General features: G+C 33.1%; 1 protein-coding gene across 1 annotated transcript; it reads right to left on the bottom strand.

Annotated features, from left to right (window-relative positions):
- Nucleotides 1-88: 88 nt before the first annotated feature.
- LOC129805341 (ell-associated factor Eaf-like) lies at nt 89-19,179 on the bottom strand. The gene is made up of 3 exons (XM_055853197.1): nt 18,752-19,179; nt 12,892-13,708; nt 89-4,781 (listed from the first exon to the last, which is right to left on the bottom strand). Exons 1-2 carry the CDS (start codon nt 19,104-19,106, stop codon nt 12,894-12,896), a joined length of 1,170 nt encoding a protein of 389 aa, XP_055709172.1. The 5' UTR covers nt 19,107-19,179; the 3' UTR covers nt 89-4,781; nt 12,892-12,893.
- Nucleotides 19,180-19,209: the final 30 nt, after the last annotated feature.

Consider the following 19,209-nt stretch of genomic DNA (forward strand, 5'->3'; position numbering starts at 1 on the left):
ACACCGTGAGAAAACGGAATGGAATATGAATGGAATATTGAAATAAAGATTCCGGATAGAAGAATAAATCCTGAATAAAAAGATAAAATTAGTGAATAATGATTGCATTTATTTTTCTTTTCTTCAAATTTCGTGTTTACAGACAAACTTCAGTTAAAAATATCCATTATTTTAGATACTAACACTTTTTCTTCATATTATAATTGTATAATCATTTTTTTTTATCAATTTCATATGGGTTTCTTCTTCATTTTTTTTCACTGTTAATGTAACACTATTCAATTTTTATATGAATATTTTCAAGTCAATAATCTCAATAATACTGAAACTTACTGACTCTTACGTTTTTATTTTCTTTTTACTCTCTATTCCTTCGCCAGAATTTTATTCTTGATTTTTCTTTTATGCAAGTCAAGAGATAAAATCATTCTAATTATTTTTTTGTTTTTTTTTTCTCTAGTAATTTATTTTTTCACTGGTATTTTAATATATCATCAAGAAGTGAGGGAAAAAGGATCTATCTATTATCTCCTTTAGCTTCCACTCGCAGGGGCTGTCAAAATGAAGATTCATTTGTAAATTGAGAAGAAAAGTCGATTAGAATATTATTCTTAAGGACTACACAACATGTCTTTATTACATTACATAACAATATTTTTCTCGTTAGTGGTTTTTATTAGTTCTCTAAGTCTTTCAAAATATTCTCAATTTTTTTTACTTCATTTTGACTCTACGTTCATTATTTTTTTCAACATTTAAAATGTATTCTTTTGTTCGAAATAATTGAGCTCGATTTTTTATGGTTTATTTTTTCATCTCCGTTTCCCCACAAGTTTGTAATAAAACATCATTTTTTTTAATAAATTCCGTCGTTATAAATTAAAAAAGTAATTTGTATAAAAATTGCAGTCCATTGATTTATTAAATAATTGAGATGGTAAATTTTTTATATTTTAGTTTTTTCTTTCAAATCTTATTTTCTACAATATATTGCTAAAGCATAAATCATGTTTTCTGACGGATGTTTAACGTTATAAAGAAAAATGGAATTGTCTCACTTCACCATAATTTTTCAATTATAGTTTTTTTGCAATTAAAGGCAGTGTCGTGTGTCCTGAGAAAGCTCTACCAAAGAATAATTTTAGGACACGCCCTCTTTAACAGATATGAAAAATTCAATTTAATGTTTCTACATTTGCAATTCTGATAGAGGAATTATTATGGAATACAACGCTTTTGCACCACAAAGTTGTTTTTTTTTTTGCAAATAAAAAGAAATGTAAAAATTACTTTTCAGTAATGAGCTTTGCTGTATACCTATGTTATAAATAGAATTATTACTGCTCGAACTCAAAGACAGAGTAGTTATTATCGACTTCTTTTTCAAAATGTCACCATCATGGAGTTTAAACGGTAAAAGATATCACGTTCTGGTTTTCAGTGACCCCCAATAAAAAAACCATTATCTCCAGACGTATTTTTCTTTTTCCCCCAACCTCTCCATACCCTTCAAAAGCTTCAAAATCATGTTTTTTGGTTCATTTCGAAAGCGGCTCTTACAATTTCTTTTATTTTTGGATATGTTTTGGAGGTCATCTAGGTGAATATTTCGTCCAAACATTACCTATTGCCTAAAAAATCGCCATCTTAAATTTTTAGAGATCAAAGTTTAGCCACTCTGGAGGGCCTATTTCTCAATCGATTTGATTAAATTTGGATTTTTTTGGAAAGGTCTTGAAATTTCCAATCTGACTGCAATTAATATTAACGTAGGGGGAAGTGCAGCACCTTTGAAATTGGTATTTTTCTCCTATGTTTAAGTGGAACTGAGCCATATCATAATGTAATTTAGCTTCTCATTCTGTTTGTGCACCTAAATTATATCACGTTAAGGCTCAATTTTATTTAAAAATAGGTTAAATATCCTAATTTTAAAGGTGCTCCACTTTCAAAGTGCTCCATCTCCCCCTACCCGTAAAAAACCTATTTTTGTTTAAATATCCCTTTTTTCTGCCCGTAAACTTGTTACTAATCTAGAGGTTAAACGGTAAGAGATACGAGCTTTCGGTCTTCCGTGACCCCTCCGTAAGTCAATCCAATGATCATTAATATGTTTCTTATTATTTCTCCATCCCCTTCGATTCCCTGTGTAAAACCATCTTTTTTGGTTTATTTCGTCCAGGTGGACATTTCGTCCAAATATCGCCATCTTGGATTTTTGAAGGTCAAAGTTTAACCGCTCTTTTGCATAGATGCATTGAAGACTATTGGCTAGTTTTTTACGAAAGAGAATTGACTTATCAGTCTGATATATTTCGAAATCGTGCATTAAAAGCAATCTAAAAATACTTATTTCATAATGTTCGCCGAAATAATAGAAGAATTATGAGCAAATTTGTTTAAGTCAGGGTGCCATATCTGCAAAATTTTTACAAGGAAAACTAAAAAATAGCTTCTCTTTTATTAGGCTTGATGTGCCCCTGTTTCAACCGATTTGCATAAATTTGGATTTTTTGGAAAGGTCTCGAAATCAGTAATGAATCGGTTAAGTATCCGTAAATCAATTATCTTTCTCGTATTTACATTTTTTGTTTGTGCTTGTTCTTGTAATGACCAATGCACAATAACTTCAGTTTATAAACATGTTTTTAAAATTTACCATGAGAATGAGCGAGATGACTAGATCCTAGATCTCCTGACTCTCATTGAAATGTCAAAAACATGCCAGAACATTCTAGAATGATCATTTCTTTACGAATTTTCGATTCTGAAATGCTTTTGTGATTTATGAAACAAATTAATCGCTAGTAGATCAGTAAGCACCAAAAGATCATGCGAAAAACTAATTCACGGAGATCTCTGTTTTGAGTTCGAGCCTTCTGCAAAGCCGGGACGCTTTGCCATCTTTTTCTTGTATCATTTTAAATTATTAAATGATAGGCTTTAATTTTTGTTAGTTATATCTGTTACAAGAGGCATCCTTTATTAATCTTTAGTGCAGATTACTGAAGAGGTTCAACACTACCTTCCTGCAAAATATAGAAAAAAATTACGGACAAGTAGTTCCCAAAAAAAAGTTATTTCCCTCAATTTGATTTTCTTTGGCGTGTTTTTTAATAGTTAGAAGTTTTGGTGCATAAATAATTTATTGTTGGAAAGAATATGCATTTTATTTTTATTAAATTTGTTTTTACATCGTCAGCGCAAACGGCAAAATTTTCGAGACGGTAACAGTTCTGTTTTATACAAAGTTTTTTTTTTATTTTTTGTGCTAATCTTATCAAAATAATTATTATGATACAAATTACATATTGTAGTTACAGAATACTTATCAATTATCCGTTTTTTTTCTTGGCGCACAATAAATTAATACACTGTAAATATAGAAAAAATGTTCCCATTTCAGAGTGTTATGATTTATCGGTGTACTTATTATACTTCATTTAAAATGGACCATAGAATATTTGAATTTCCTCAAAACATAAAAAAATAAAAATAAAAATATTAAAAAAAAATTCTTGTAACCAAAAAGAAAAAATGGCACCTTTTTATCTCATGTTGATTTGTTTTTGATGAATATTTCACTGTAAATTACATATTTTTGATCTGTTTTTCTTTTATAAATCTATTTATTTCTTATTTTTCTTTTTAAATAATATTTCTCCTTCCTAAAATAAATATTAACAAGTTTAAAAATGCTTACAAAAAAAGTCAAATCTCGCTGATTTTTATTTTCTCAATTTATATTCTAAATTTCTTTCTTTAAATTTATGAACTTTTTTTTCCTTCTTTTCATATTATTTGAAAGATTTGTTTTTTTTTTAAGATTATTTTTTCACCTCCTCATCTAACGCTAATTCAGACTATTTTGTATGTTTATTTAGTTCTAAATTCTCCCTTCAACTTTATTTTCATTTTATCATTTTACCGTCATTAAAATGCAATAAGAAAAACTTTCTCTTCTCAAATATATAAATACAAGTTAAAATGTTTCAATTAACATTCATTCTACCATTTTTTTTTCATCACACAACGAATTTACTCAATTCAACTATTATTTCTTTTTTTTTTCTTCTTTCAAATTGTATATTCTTATTAATAGTGTGTCTATAGTAAAATACCATCCATACAGTGCTCTTAATCCCTGAATAATACAAATTATTCTAAACTTAGTTTACAAATCTTTACATAAGATTCAATTTTTTCTATATAAAAACTCTTTTTTTTTCTTTAAATTTACCATCAACAAAAATGTTGATAGACACTCTAAGTATTTAAAAAATATATATATGAAACACCATCAAACAATCGAACAGAAAATAAAATGTCTTTTATATTCCCGGATGATACACCAATAATACAAAATCTAATTAAAAATTATCGATAATTGAATTTCCTTTCATTTGTGGAACTCTTTTGTTATTTGGAATCGTGTGCAATGTTGTGGCTTTTTTTTAATATTAGTATGCAGCTTTTTACAAACAAAAAAGGAAAAAAAAACACACTCAACTTAATTAGTCGAAATTGACCTGAAAAAGACAATGCGCCTCCCTTTTCTCCTTTCATTCACTAAAAGTTCATTATATTTACAATGAGGAATTCTATTTTTGAATTAAATATTTATTTTATTCCTCCTACCTCCGCCAATCAACATCACTGTTGCTACATTCTCTATAATAATAATCATTTTTCGTCGAATACAATCCTTTTTAAGTTATTTCACTTCTACATTGTTGTCCGATTGACTGCAATTTTTTTCTTATTCCGTGGGCAAGGAAAATCTTGCACAAAAATAATTATGATTTTTTTCGTTGTGAATTTATTTTTTCTGGATTTATTGAAGGAAAAATGTGATATCATTTTTACATGAACCCTCATATCGGGGTTATTCAAGGGAAAGCATGACTGTCATTGAAGTGTACACCAATTGAAATTTAAAGGAGAGATCGAGGCAGATTTAGCCACGGATAGAGTTAATGGGATGCTTATTCTGCCTTATGGCCTCTACACATTGGGAGAAATTTTTGTCAAAAATTGCTTTTTTGAAGGAAATTCCTTGCAGCGTTGTAGGGGGAAACGTCAAATTTCTGTCAAAAACGCAATTTTTGACGAAAATTGCTCCCAATGTGTAGACGCCTTTAGAAGAAATATTGAGGAAACCACTACACAGAAAAAAAATATTTTGTAAAATTGTTCGTAAATGTTTGTGAAATCGTATGGCAGACTTACGAAATGCTCGTGAATCATATAACCCATAAACAAGTTCGTAAAGTTTTGTACTTTTTCACAAACATTGTTCGTAACATGATCATTTGACGAACATTTTTTGTACTTTTACAAACATTTGTTCGTAAATGTTTGTAAACACACAAAAATGTTCGTAAAATTTTGTCATTTGTTCATAATTTTTTGCCAAAATTTACAAAAATTTACAAACAAATGACAAAATTTTATGAACATTTTTTGAGTGTTTACGAACATTTACGAACAAATATTCGTCAAATGATCATGTTACGAACAATGTTTGTGAAAAAATACAAAATTTTACGAACTTGTTTGCGGGTTATATGATTCACGAGCATTTTGTAAGTCTGCCATAGGATTTCACAATCATTTACGAACAATTTTTTACAAAATATTTTTTTCTGTGTAGAGGAAAGTGTCCATGCTTCATACGATTCCAAGCTTCGTAATGACTAAATTTTTCCTAAGTTTCTGAATAAATGTGTCTAAGCAAAATATTTTAAAAACTGTGAACTTTCCCCTAGGTTTTAAAATATGTGTGCGGATGAGTTACATTTATTGAGAAACCTAGGAAAAAATAAGTCATTACGAAACTTGGAATCGTATAAAGCATGGGTACTTTTCCCTATTTATTAAAAATAAATACCTCCTTTCCTATTCATTAAAATATTTATCTTCCTGATGCAAACACATTTTAAGCATATCATACGCAATGAAAAATTTCATTTACTGGGTAATTTTACCCCGCTGTCGCATACACTAGGCCGTAAAGATCGTAGACCTAGAATATTTTTATTACATGAACAAGAATTTTTTCGCTTTCCTAAATACTTAATTCAGAGAAAAAATACCAAAATATATGTTGAAGTGTCAGAATTTATTTAAAAATTTAGCAATTTTGCATTAGAGATTTTTTTCTTAATCTCTTTTGAACAGAAAACACTTTTTCTACTAATCTCATCATGTAAAGTTTTTTTCTAAGATTTATCATCAAGGAGAATGTAGGGGTAACTGTACCAAATTTCGGCCAGTTTGCAAGTTCGGCCACTTCCTTTGTTCCTAAATTTCCATGAATTTTTAGTTTTTGAATACTTTAGAGATTTACAAAATAAAAAACTAAGATGTAGCTTGGACAAACGAGATGACATGAAAAAGACTATGGAAGAATTCCAAAAGGACAAGGAAGTATGGAAATCAAGGTGGCCGAAATATTACCCAAAGCTATGCTTATTTTTTTATTAATTTTAAAATGTATCAAAAATGATTTTTAAAGAAAACTAAGACGATAAGTTATCTACAAAGTTCCAAGCAAGACTCTTTAGAAAAAAGTAACAAAAAAATCAATTTGTATTAAAAATATTACATTTCCAACTTAAGATTTTAGAGCTTGCATGTAACTATGCCGAAATTTGGTACAGGTTACCCTACAAGGAAATTTTTGCAAATCTCTAGTTTAGATAGACTATCTAGAATATATTAAAGTTCAAGAGAGAGAAATTCTCAAATTCCAGCATTGAAAATTTCGGAATTCTTAGACTGTAAGAGAGTTTTATGTGCTGGACACACTTACGACTTAAGCCGAGAGACAGCTTAACGTAATTATAATCAAATAATGATTAGACTTAATTCCCATCAGTTGCCCATTAACTAAGCCGTTTCTCGGCTTAAGCCGAAAGACGGTTTAGTAGAAAATTTATGGGAATGTAATCTAATCATTATTTTGATTATTATTACGTTAAGCTGATTCTCTCCTTAAGTCGTCAATGTGTCCAGAATGTTAAAGTTAGGAATTTATACAGAAGTTTCTCAATAAGATCATCAAAAATGAATGCTAGCAAAAGTGTCATAGAAATTATTATTCATCAGGGTGCTCCAAGTAGAATATACAGTAGACTCTCTCTCAATTGGGCATATGAGGAAAAATGTCATCCAAATAATCAATGGATTTAGGTGTCAAAGTCATTATAAATTCCACAAAAACGCTCAAATATAAAGAACAATGATAAAATAAGAGGAACTATAGCGAATTTGAGCAAATTTGCTTCAAAATGAAACGTGAAAATTCTCAACAAAGTTTTTCGCCTGATTGAGCGAGAGTCTACTGTATTATGTTATATCAAAATATTCATAATTGTATGTGAGTAATTCATTTTGGAACAAAGTTTTCTGTCTGTATAGAAAAAATGAATTGAGGGTCACGAGGGTCACATTAAAAAAAAAGTAAAATGTTTATATCGAACCCCAAAGTATTCGAATGTAGTGAAAATGACAGATTAATTGAATTTGAGTAACACTGGTGAAAATGAAAGGATCACTGGGAATCCTGTTTTGAAACTTACTTAACTCCGGAATAAACGTATAAAATCAATGAAAAAGTCAATTTAGGTGTTCGCTGAGATAAGAGAAATATGACATGAGTAATAAGCTTGCGATAAAATATAATCTATCGTTCTAAAAAAACATACAAAAATTCAAGAGACATTTTATGTTTACCAGTGAACGAAATAATCAGAATACTCAAATTAAACATTAATATTCTCAGATAAGTTGTTCATTAATTGTTTCGATGTATTATTTGGTTTTAAATTCGTGATTTTTGATTTTCTCATTGATTCGGAAATTAATTTGACTTGAGAAATTTAATTTGATCAATTTGCTCATTAAATTTCTATCAGTCCCATTTTCGTTCACTAAATCCGAAAGTTTTACTATTTTAGGGATTTTAGGTTTTTCTTTTTATGAAAAAGCAGTAGACATCTAGTGAATTAGTGAAAACTTGTTATAAGGTAGGCCCCATTCTAAAGGCCTTGACAGACCTGAGGATTAGCCAAGAGACGGCTTAGCGTAATTATATTCGACATAATGGCTAAACTACTTTTCCCTCATTAAGCCATCTCGCGGCTTAAGTCGTAAGTCTGTCAAGAGCATAAGTAAGCGTTCGTCAAAAACAGTATTTCACAACAAACACTCTGCGTACTATTTTGTGATTGAGCAAATTTAATGAATATATTAAAAGTTTAAGAGATGAAAAGTTTTGGATTCAAATGAAATTGTCAGACTTTCCAATAATAAATAAATGATTGAACAAAATAAATTATTGGTTTACAGAAACTATAATGACCACTGCATAATAACTTTTATTTGTAAACATGTTTTCAAAATTTCCCACGAGAATGAGCGAGATGACTAGATCTCACTCACTCTCATTGAAATATCAAAAACATGTTTACTAAACAAAAGTTATTGTGCGTTTGGCATAAAGCTTAGTTTATTTGGTATTCCAAACCGGATTACGGAATTAATCTGATTTTTAACCCTTTAAGGACGACTGGGTCACCCGTGACCCATAGAGAAAATAATTTTTCCTGACTACCTGAAGTTATTTCTTTCTAATGTTTGTACATAATCACGAAGTAGAAAGATGAAGGAATCTAGGATATTTTTTTGAAAATTACCAGGTATTTGCTATATAAAAAATATTTGAGCTCAAAAATAACGAATTTTCAAATTTTCACGTTGGTGCTTGAATTTTAATATTTTTAATATTTCTAATTTTTTTTAAGCAAAAACCTTTTAGGACTAGAAACTATAATAACTATAAATAATATTTCTTAACAAAGTAAAAATTATAGTTTATTGGTATTTTCAAGAAAGCTTCATAATTTTCATGGGTCATATATGACCCAATCGTCCCTAAAGGTAAATAACACCGAATTTGTCTCTAGTTTCGAAGATTTGAGGTTAGACTGTTTCATGTTTTTGCTTATGTGTGCGCAAAATAGTTAATTATTCGTGTAATATTGTGTGATATATCAATTAGCCGAGATTTCCCAGTGCAATACTGACTGAAGAATGTAATATTTTGATAATTTATAAGATACTTCTGCGTATATGTTGTAAATTTATAACTTTTTACTCTTGTACATGACTTCAAAAATGGAAAAAAAAATTATGATCAATGAACCCGAAATCATCCACATATTATGCCCGGAAGATAGCGATGATGCCGACAATCTTGTCCTGAACAAAAGCGACATAATATATTTGGAACAAGACGTGGATGAAGTGGACTTTGATGTCTTCATCGAAAACGCATCAACGCCGGAAGAACTCCCAGATCCACAGCAATGTGCAACTGTACGTCTTAAATTCCCAGAGACAAACAACATTGCACCTACCCATTACCATCAAACATGTTTCGAAGAAAACTGAGGTGCACATGGTGCTATCAGAAAAGAGGATTATAAGACCAATTGTATTTGTGATGCATGCAACATTTATCTCTGTATTACCAGTACTTGCAATTGTTTCAATGAATATATCATAAAAATTAAAAATGAAGTAAATAATACATTTTTTTATTAAAAATTATTGTTTTTGTGTACAAGTCCTCAAGAATCTTTCAGACCAAAAATTGAATGAGATTTTTTTAAATTAATTTTTTGATCGTATTAGTAATTTTTACTCGTACTCTAACTCTTTATATTATCACAAATATATTCAAGTTATTCCTCCTACAAAAATAACAGAGCTAACGAGTAAACTAGTCGTCTGGAAAATTTTGTGCTTTTTTACCTTTAAGGACGATTAGGTCATATATGACCCATAGTTTTCCAGGACTCCTAGGGATGGGAAAATTTATTTTTAACCGTAAATCTCTTTTTTAGGCTAAAATATCGAGGGAAACTTGATTTCGTTGAATTTTGCTCAGCGGAAAGCTTCTCGTCCTTAAAGGGTTAAAACATCCAGAACATAATTTTGGTCCTTCGACCCGGATTTTACAAACCTTATTGGTACATTTTTTTAATGTTCGCTAAAAATAGCAACCTCAAATGTTAATGAAATGAAATTTTAATAATCGATAAAATTATCTAGGACTGTTAGAGTTAACTTAATACTCCCTCCGTTCCGAAATAAGTCGTACGTTTGGCGAAAAATTAGGGATTAAGGAATGGTTTCAGAGAATGTTTTTGTTATTTGTAAATATCTTATGTACGAACTATCCTCCATGTTCAGGGATAATATGGGGATCCAACGATGATGGTAAGTTGAGGAATCGATGTGTTGAAGTTGTTCATTTTTCGCGTTTTTTTCAAATAGCTCCGGTAGATAGTTAATTACTACAAGATGGACTGTGATTAACATTACAGGTTAGAATTTGTTCTAAATTTTTAGTACGCACAAGTAGAACTCAACAGTTATTACCGATATGACATTTTTTATATCTCAAATTTTGCAGAATGAGCAATGAAAAGAACATCCTTTTTTACGTGTTCGAATATCTGGATGCAAAATGGTGAGAGATAGGGACTTGGGACCTTCAGCGGACCCCTCATAAATTGACCCTGGAACCATTTATATGTTTTTCTAAAACATATCCAGAATTGAAAAAAAATCGCACGACGTGTTTTCGAGCAATCCTAAAAAGATGATTTTGGTGGGGAAGAGGAGGAGTGGGGGCAAAATAAAGGACATATTCATGGTCCCAGGGTCAACTTATGGGGGGGTCCCCCGAAGTTCCCAAGTCTGTATCTCTCACCATTCTGCACCTATTTTAAATTGAAAATAAAACGCCAAAAAAAGACATTTTTAAGACATTCGTTCCTCAACATACCATCAAGATTGGACCCCAATTTTAGTACTGGACATTAGCAATAGTTCTTTACAAGAGATAATTGTTGATAAACAAAACATTTATCAACAAACTTTCCCTTAATCCCAATTTTTCGCAAACGTATAACTTATTTCGGAACAAAAATTTTTCTCAAACGTACGACTTATTTCGGAACGGAGGGAGTATTACAGTAGAGTTCCTCAAATTTGAACATTTGGGGGGTATAGATGACATTTCTCACTCCTCAAATTTGAACAATATTTTCAAAAATGTAACGGAATTCACGTGAAATGCACTTTCCCTGAATTAAGAAAAATAACTTTACAGAATATATCAATGCAATTTATTGTGAAATAAATGGAATTTGTTGCGGAAGTTAATAAATATTGAGGAAACATAAGAGAAAAATGGTTCTAATTCAGACTCCACGAAAAACTTTCATGACATAGGGGAAGTGCTTATAATTTTGGACAGTCTGCATATAAGCATCGATATCCTAAGTTTGAAGTGCCATATTTTCAATACTAATTGACTTTTCTTGTTACTCTCTTTTCAGAAGGATTGTTTAGAAACTTGGCAAGCTATTTATCATCTCATTTTTACTAAAATTAGTTTTAATACGTTTAAAAATGAATTGATATGTAGAGGTGAATTTGACTCTTATTTTGGACAACTTGGTTATTAATTTTTACAACTTGTCTGTAAATTTGGACAGATAATCCGCCTCAACAGGATGCCCATTGTTCTTCATTTTATGAACCAATCTTACCAAGTCCTCTTCCTGGTCATGTAAGGGAAACGTGGAATGTCACAAGAAGCCCAGAAACTTTCCATATCATTCATTAAAGTGAGTTGACTTCGGTACTCCAAGTACGTGCGGATTCGCTCATTCCCTGCCCTTTCCGGGAGCCTTTCAAGGCATTTCTCACTGCATCTCTTTCGTAGAGATGATGCTCCTTCATTTCTCCAGGCATTTGTCCAACCTAGTCATCACAAAAGCTAAAACTTCACGAAATTTCGTGAGAAAAACACCTGTCCAAAATAAGAATCATCACCTCACTGGTGAATGTCTTAAAAAATTTCCCATTTTTCACACGAAAAATATAATTCACAAGGCAAATCTCACTTCAGGTCAAATGTACAAATCATCAGTAACGTGAATCAACACAATATTCAATGAATATTCAATAATATCACTCAAAAACAGCGAACAAACTTTGTTAGTTCTTCACCAAAACTAAATAAGACTGAAGTAAGCCACGAAGTTCTGTCATATTTCTCGTAAGCAATTGCTCACACTGAATTTTCAACAAAGCAATTTCAACTCAAATCATATTCAAATTTTAACGTATTTAGTGTTAAAATCTTCCAAAAAGAACAAATATTTAGATAGAATTCATTATTCATCAAATATTGGAATAAAAATCCATCATTTTAATCAATTTATTTTTAGTGTCCAATGTTATCCTCAAAGTGTCCAAAATAAGAAACTGGACAAAATTAGAAGCATTTCCCCTAACCTCAAATTTTACATTTTGAATTCAACCGTCCGTCGTTCAAATTTGAGGAACTCGACTGTAAGCATTTTCCCGAGTCTGACATCGATGTACACCACAAATGTCTCATCATTCCCCCTTGAAGTCCCCATAAAATCGATATTCTCATATTTTATGTGCATTAATTTCCCCTCACAGAACCTAATTGCATAAAATCTGTGCGAAAATAAATAATTTATCAATTAACATTGAGTGTTTTTTTTCTTGTTTTCAATCTCTAGCCACATATAGAGAGAGTATTGATCACGCGGATGGGCCAAAAGATTTTGCAAGGGATGATTTTTTTCTCTGTGTTGAATTAATATTAAATAAATTAAATTAAATGGAAATGTATGGCACACTCACTACTTTCGCCCATCCCTGTGCCTCATGTACTGCTGCCCTCTCACACTAGGTGGTTCGCCCAGTGATTCACAGTCACTGTGCTGAGCAATGCGTGGCATCTGGCCCTAGAACGCATTGCTATATTTTAGCTACCTTCAAAGTTCCGTTACCGAATAGAGATCATTGTGGGCTCCCCCAGCTGGATTCTGACCACCACGCTGTAGGGATCGATAGTAAACTGGTGGATCATCTCGTTTGCTTTGTTTACTTGGCTGTGCCTGGGAATGGTGCCCATGGGACTTGCTAGGCTGATACTGCTGCTGATGCTTTGGCTGATGTGGCATAGTTTGATAACCCTGCTGATGGGATTTGGACACCTTCATGGGATATCCACAAGATGGATCTGGACCCCCATGGAAAGATGTCATACGTGAACTTTCATATTGCTGCTGCTGATGCTGCGAATGCTTCTTTTCCGGCAGACTATGCTGCTGATATCCATGATATCCTCCTCCCCCTCCACCTCCTCCACTTCCCCCAGAATCTCCCCGGGATTTATTGTCATACCCAAATGTCGTATGGGTACTGCTGCTCTGTTGATGTTTACTGGGGTACTGGAGTGTACTGAAATTTTGACCCTTACCTTGCTGCTGCATCATTGCCTGCCTTTGTTGACTCCTACTCTGACCATCAATGTCCTTATGCCGATTCTTCGGCGGCAACTGCGGTGGAACGACTTTTGGTGGAGCTGATTGAGTCTGGGGTTGCTTCATTGAGCTCTTGAGCGGTACACTCTGCTGCGGTGCCGGTTGACTGGCAAATGATGATTTCTGATGCATTCCCGGACGCTGTAGCGACCGGTATTGATTTAAATTGGCCGCACAGAGGGGTTGCTGGAGGTTTTTGGGTTCACTAATCTTCATTGCCTGCTGCGGAATCTCTGGCAGTGGCTGATTGAGAATTGAAATACCTTTGACAAGAAAAGACAAAAAAAAATCTTTTGAAATTAAAGTACAGAAAGAAAGGTATAAAAGTGGGATTATTCTGAAGAAAATGACAAAATTGACACTGAAATGCTTTTCATTCAAGAAAATAAAATGATCAACTATAGACCAAAATGAGGAAAAAGATTAAAGCAGTAAATGGAAGCCACGGAGATGGTCTCAGTCAGATAGTGTGCTACCTCAATTCTTTGGAAACTAAAGGGACTTAGAAAAGATTACATGGGAAGTAATGGAAGAAACTTTGGTCAAGAGACGAAAAAAAAGTAAAATTCATTTTAAAACATTGCACAAGAGATATGTTACAAGAACCAGGGATTAAATATAGTGAGAAAATCAAAACAAAATTAAGAGCATAAAAACATATCATTGTTACAAGTAAAATTACCTAAAGTTGGTCAAATAGAATCAACCAAAAATTGTGTGGTAAAATGTAGTAAACGAAAACAAGTGAGATTCTCAATGTGACCCAACTCGACGTTAACGGTTATTAATTTGACGGTTTAATTTACGAGTAAAATATAATTTAGGGTAAGTGTGCCAAATTCCGGCCAGCTTGTAATTCCGACCACCTTTCCTGTTCCTCGAATTTCCATGAATTTTTAGTTTTTTAAATACTCCAGAGATTATACAATGCAAAAAAATAACAAAAAAATGTAGCTTCGACAAACGAGATGACGTGAAAAAGGCATTGGAAGAATTCCCGAAGGGCAAAGAACTATGAGAATGAAGGTGGCCGAAATAGGGCACCAAAGCTATGTCTACATTTTTGTTCATTTTAAAATGTATTAAGAATGATTTTAAAGTAAATAAAGACGGTAAACCGTCTACAAGGTTCTAAGGAACACTCCTTAACTCTTTCCGGACCGCAGCATATGCTGCAAGCCAATTTCACCATTTTTTAATCAAAAATATCTAAGCTCAGGAAGTAATTGAGGTCCTACAAAAAATGTCTTATATTTGGACATCCTTATAGTATGTAATCATCCACTAGAATGGGATTTTTATCAGTTCTGAATAATTAAAAAACATTGTTTTTCACAAAACAATCATATGCTGCTTTGGGTACTCAGAGTCCCAAAAGAGACGAAAGAGTTAAGTAGAAGGAATGAAAAAAATCAAATTGTATTAAAAATATTACATTTCAAATTTGAGATTTTTTCGCTTGCATGCAACTATGCCGAAATTTGGCACACTTACCCTATATACACAGAAAAAAATATTTTGTAAAATTGTTTGCAAATGTTTGTGAATTTCTATTGGGGACTTACTAACATATCGTAATTCGTATAGTCTACAAAAAAGAAGTCCGTAAAAGTTTGTACTTTTTCACAAACATTGTTGGTAACATGAGCATTTGACGAGCATTTTTTGAAACAACCGGTAATTAACCGGTTCATAACCGATAATTCTTATCCGAAATTCAATTATATTAGGGGAGACTGGGGTCAAATTTGTCAAAACGGATATTTTATGTTTTCGCAAGCTATCAGTGAATCTGAATGATTTCTATTTAGCATATTCTTATAGGAAATTTACTGCTCTACAACTTTGTCAATGTTATTAGGTGAGATTCTTAACAATCTCACCTACTATAATCCTAACAAAATTTCATGTCGTCCGATCGCGCTCAAACTTGGCCAAAATGTGTTTCGCCACTTCCTGATCAGGAATATATGGGGGGCTAAGTTACGTTCCCGGCCGGCCGGCCGCTCTTTGGAGCTTAATAGCTCCTAAACTAAAAGAGATATCGACTTGCGGTTTTCGGCAAAGGTTATATATCGTATGAAAATTGCAACTTGGTGCATTGACCCCCCACCCCCCACCCCTCCTTCCGCCATTTTGAATACCCTCATTTTTTGATTTCTTAATGGCTCCGCCCCTATGGCATCGATCGGGCTCAAATTTTAGTATGTTATAGCTGGGCCTTAGGGCTTTCGATCAATACCAAACTTAAGGTCCCCCGACCCCCCTGACCCGAGCTATAAGGGTTCAAAAAAATTTCTTAAAATGGCCATAACTCCGGTTCTAATTGTGAGAATTTAAAAAGTGAGGGCGTTTTGGAAAGCTCTCGTGAAATACCACTTCCCCTTCTAATATCACAAGTTCATAAAACCACCGCTAGGGGCGCTATTTTTAAAAAGAAGATTTTTCAATTTTCTAAGTTAAATAACTCAGAAATTCCTTTATGCATCGGGCTGAAATTTTAGTATGTTGTAGCCCTTGATTATACCTACCAAACAAAAAAATACTTAAGTCTATCCATAACCCCTGACCCGAGCTATAAGGGGTCAAAGTTCGAATATTGACCGGCCTCTATCTCCGGTTCTAATTAACATATCGACCTAAATTTTGGCTTTTTGGTTTCGTCTCAATGAGCACTTTCAGATGGAAGTTCAAAAAGTCACCACAGGTGGCGCTGCGATAGCGTCAAAATTCATCGAAATTCAAAATCATTTTTCTCAAAAATTCCTTTGTGCAAGTTAATGAAATTTGAGTATGTTGTAGCCTAGTCTAGGACGTTTCCAAAATGGTGCGTATGCGCGCTGTGGTTTCAATAGAACCGGAGATATGAGGGGTCAAAGTTCACGAAATTCAAAAAATCATATCTCCGGTTATATTTGACCGATTTTGATGAGTGAGGGCTTAAACGAAAGATCTCACCAAATGCTACAACTTTCTAGAACATTTGAACTTCGTGGGACCAACACCAGGGGCGCCACAGTCGAAAAACCAATTTCAATATGACATAACCTCAATTATCTCGACTGTCGCTGAACCTATTTTGATGATTACTTCGACATTAATTGTAGAGAACATTTGTCTCTATATTTCGCCCATACATCATTTTTCGATCAGATAATGCGATCTGTCCGATTTTGCCGTTTAAGTGTGAAAAAATTGACTTTTCCCATAATAACGCTTTGAAACCACTCAGATGCCAATTTGAGTGCTTCCACTCGCCCAAGACACTTAAAATAGGGTTTGAAATGAAAAGTCTCACAAAATACAACAATTCTTTAATATAGTTGAAATTCATCAAATGAACACTTGGGGCGCTCTGGTCGAAAAAACGAGTTCAGAAACAAACAACGTCGATTATCTCGGCTTTTGATTAATCGATGAGATCAAGTTCTACGGCAAAATTATAGAGAACATTCTGGTCTACATTTCACCCATATATCACTTTTCTGTCACTCCATCCAAATCTTTGATATTTTGGTTTAAATACAAAATTTGCATAATATAACGAATTTGATTTAATATAACTGAATGGCGTCCCCCAACTTCAGCTCTAAATCGAATTTGCGTACATTTCGAGTTAGCTCACATTAAGAATCTCACCTACATAAGCCGGTTAGGATTATCTGTCCCTTTTCCTCTTAACTCAAAAGGAAATGTGCTTGCCGAGCCATTTTCCAAAAGATGATTTTGTGGAAATTCTCAAAACAGCTGGGGCAAATTTTGTCAGACGTGGGGTATTTTTTGTCATTTTCCTTCGTTTTGTTACGAGTTCTCGTGAATCAAAGAAATATTCAATTGAGATATTTTGATAAAAAAAATTATTCCTTTATAACTTTATGCAGACCACTTTTTAATAACTTTATCAGAAAGTAGAAGAGCGAATTGGGCGAATTGAACTGAACGAAGTTTGCCGAGTAAATGTCACATAGCAAAACAGGAAGAAAGGTGGTTTAGACAGTGTTTTGTGTTTATGGATCTTCAGAAAAATTCAAGCCTTAAAAACACATTTGTGATGTTGGGAATTCTTCCAAAAATCATTTAATCTCTTCCTGCTGGAATTGTGCTGCTTCAGAAATATCGTCTGCAGTCTAATCAGAACCAGTGACTGGATGTGTCTTTTCGCCATGTGAAATGTCGGAATTATTCGTTTTTTTGCCAATTATTGCCCCATGCATTCTGACAAATTTTACCCCGAGTGATCATTTTTAATAAATCTGAATCTGGAGAAAAATCACTTTGAAAAATTCGCAAACAGACAACAGATTCGTGTTCAGGATATCCAAATTATACAGCAAACACAAACTTATGCATCAATTTTGAAAAGTAACTTAATGACAATTGATATATCCTGAAGGGCCAAATATTTTAAAAACAGGGCTCTAAATTCAATATTTTTAATTTTTTATATTCCTTGTTCGAATTAATGAAAAACCTTTGACGTTTATTAAGGTTTATGAAGGGAATCTATGATAAAAATGTGAAGCCTCGGTCTCTTTTTTCTTGGAAGATATCGAATTTTAAAATTTTAGAATTGACAAATTTTGCCCCAGTCTCCCCTACCTAGGGTAAGTGTGCCAAATTTCGGCATAGTTGCATGCAAGCGTCAAAGTCTCAAGTTTAAAATGTAATATATTAAATACAAATTGATTTTTTTTATTCTTTCTTCTGAACGAGTGTTGCTTGGAATCTCGTAAAGATTTTACCGTTTTGATTTACTCTAAAATCATTCTTAATACATTTTAAAATGAATAAAAATATAGACAGAGCTTTGGTGCCCTATTTCGGCCACCTTCATTCTCATAGTTCCTTGCCCTTCGGGAATTCTTCCAATGTCTTTTTTACGACATTTCATTTGTCGAAGCTAAATTTTTTGTTATTCTTTTGCATTGTATAATCTCTAGGAGTATGTAAAATCTAAATGTTCATGGAAATTCGAGGAACAAAAAAGGTGGCCGGAATTGCAAGCTGGCCGGAATTTGGCACACTTACCCTATAATTTATTTTGGGCGATTTTTTTGAGTTGAGCTACTCGTACATATTTAACGGAAAACTTGTATCTTGTTCTTGGCAATTTTTCCCGTATTATAGGGAAAATTGGCATCAAACGAGATCTTTCATTTTGCCCTGAATGGTCTAAATTCTGGTAATTTAGAAGTGAACTAGGCAATCAATGTTAAAAAGGTACAAATTAAAATGCATCAAGTCAAAAGAATAATCTACAATGGCATGGAATAAGGAATAGGCACAATTAACGCAATTCTACATACCTTTGGTACTAGTTTCCTGGGACTTTCCGCTAGTTGGTTGACGATGGTATGATGTATCGATGCTGTACACAGACAATTGCTGCTTCCCCTCTTCCTTCCTTTCACCCCCTGAAGCCCCGCCATTGGGCACATTGCTCTTTTTGAGACTTGCAGCATTAAAAGACATCGTTGAGCTCGAGTAGGAATTGGTATAATCTTTTGACACAGTAGCCACTGTTGGCGGTTGAGCGGTCTTCAAATTCGGACTAGGACTAGAACTTGGCTTTGTAGTCCCACCCAAACTACCCCCATACCGACCACCCTGCCTCAATGTTGCACATTTGCTGGCCGCAGCAGCAGCAGCACTCATGCCCATCTGTCCTCTGATAGCCTTTGGTCCGATACTAATATATTTCGGATCAAAACGATTGAATCCATTCCCGGACACATCCCTAGGATCCTTATCGGATTGTTGCTGG

The sequence above is a fragment of the Phlebotomus papatasi genome, chromosome 1, assembly GCF_024763615.1.
Source record: "Phlebotomus papatasi isolate M1 chromosome 1, Ppap_2.1, whole genome shotgun sequence".
Classification (NCBI taxonomy): domain Eukaryota; kingdom Metazoa; phylum Arthropoda; class Insecta; order Diptera; family Psychodidae; genus Phlebotomus; species Phlebotomus papatasi.

Coding starts and splice junctions, on each gene's coding strand:
- LOC129805341 (XM_055853197.1), bottom strand. CDS start 19,106: ATGGGCATGAGTGCTGCTGCTGCTGCGGCCAGCAAATGTGCAACATTG. Junction 13,709..18,751: donor CCAGGAAACTAGTACCAAAG/GTATGTAGAATT, acceptor TTCTTGTCAAAG/GTATTTCAATTCTCAATCAG.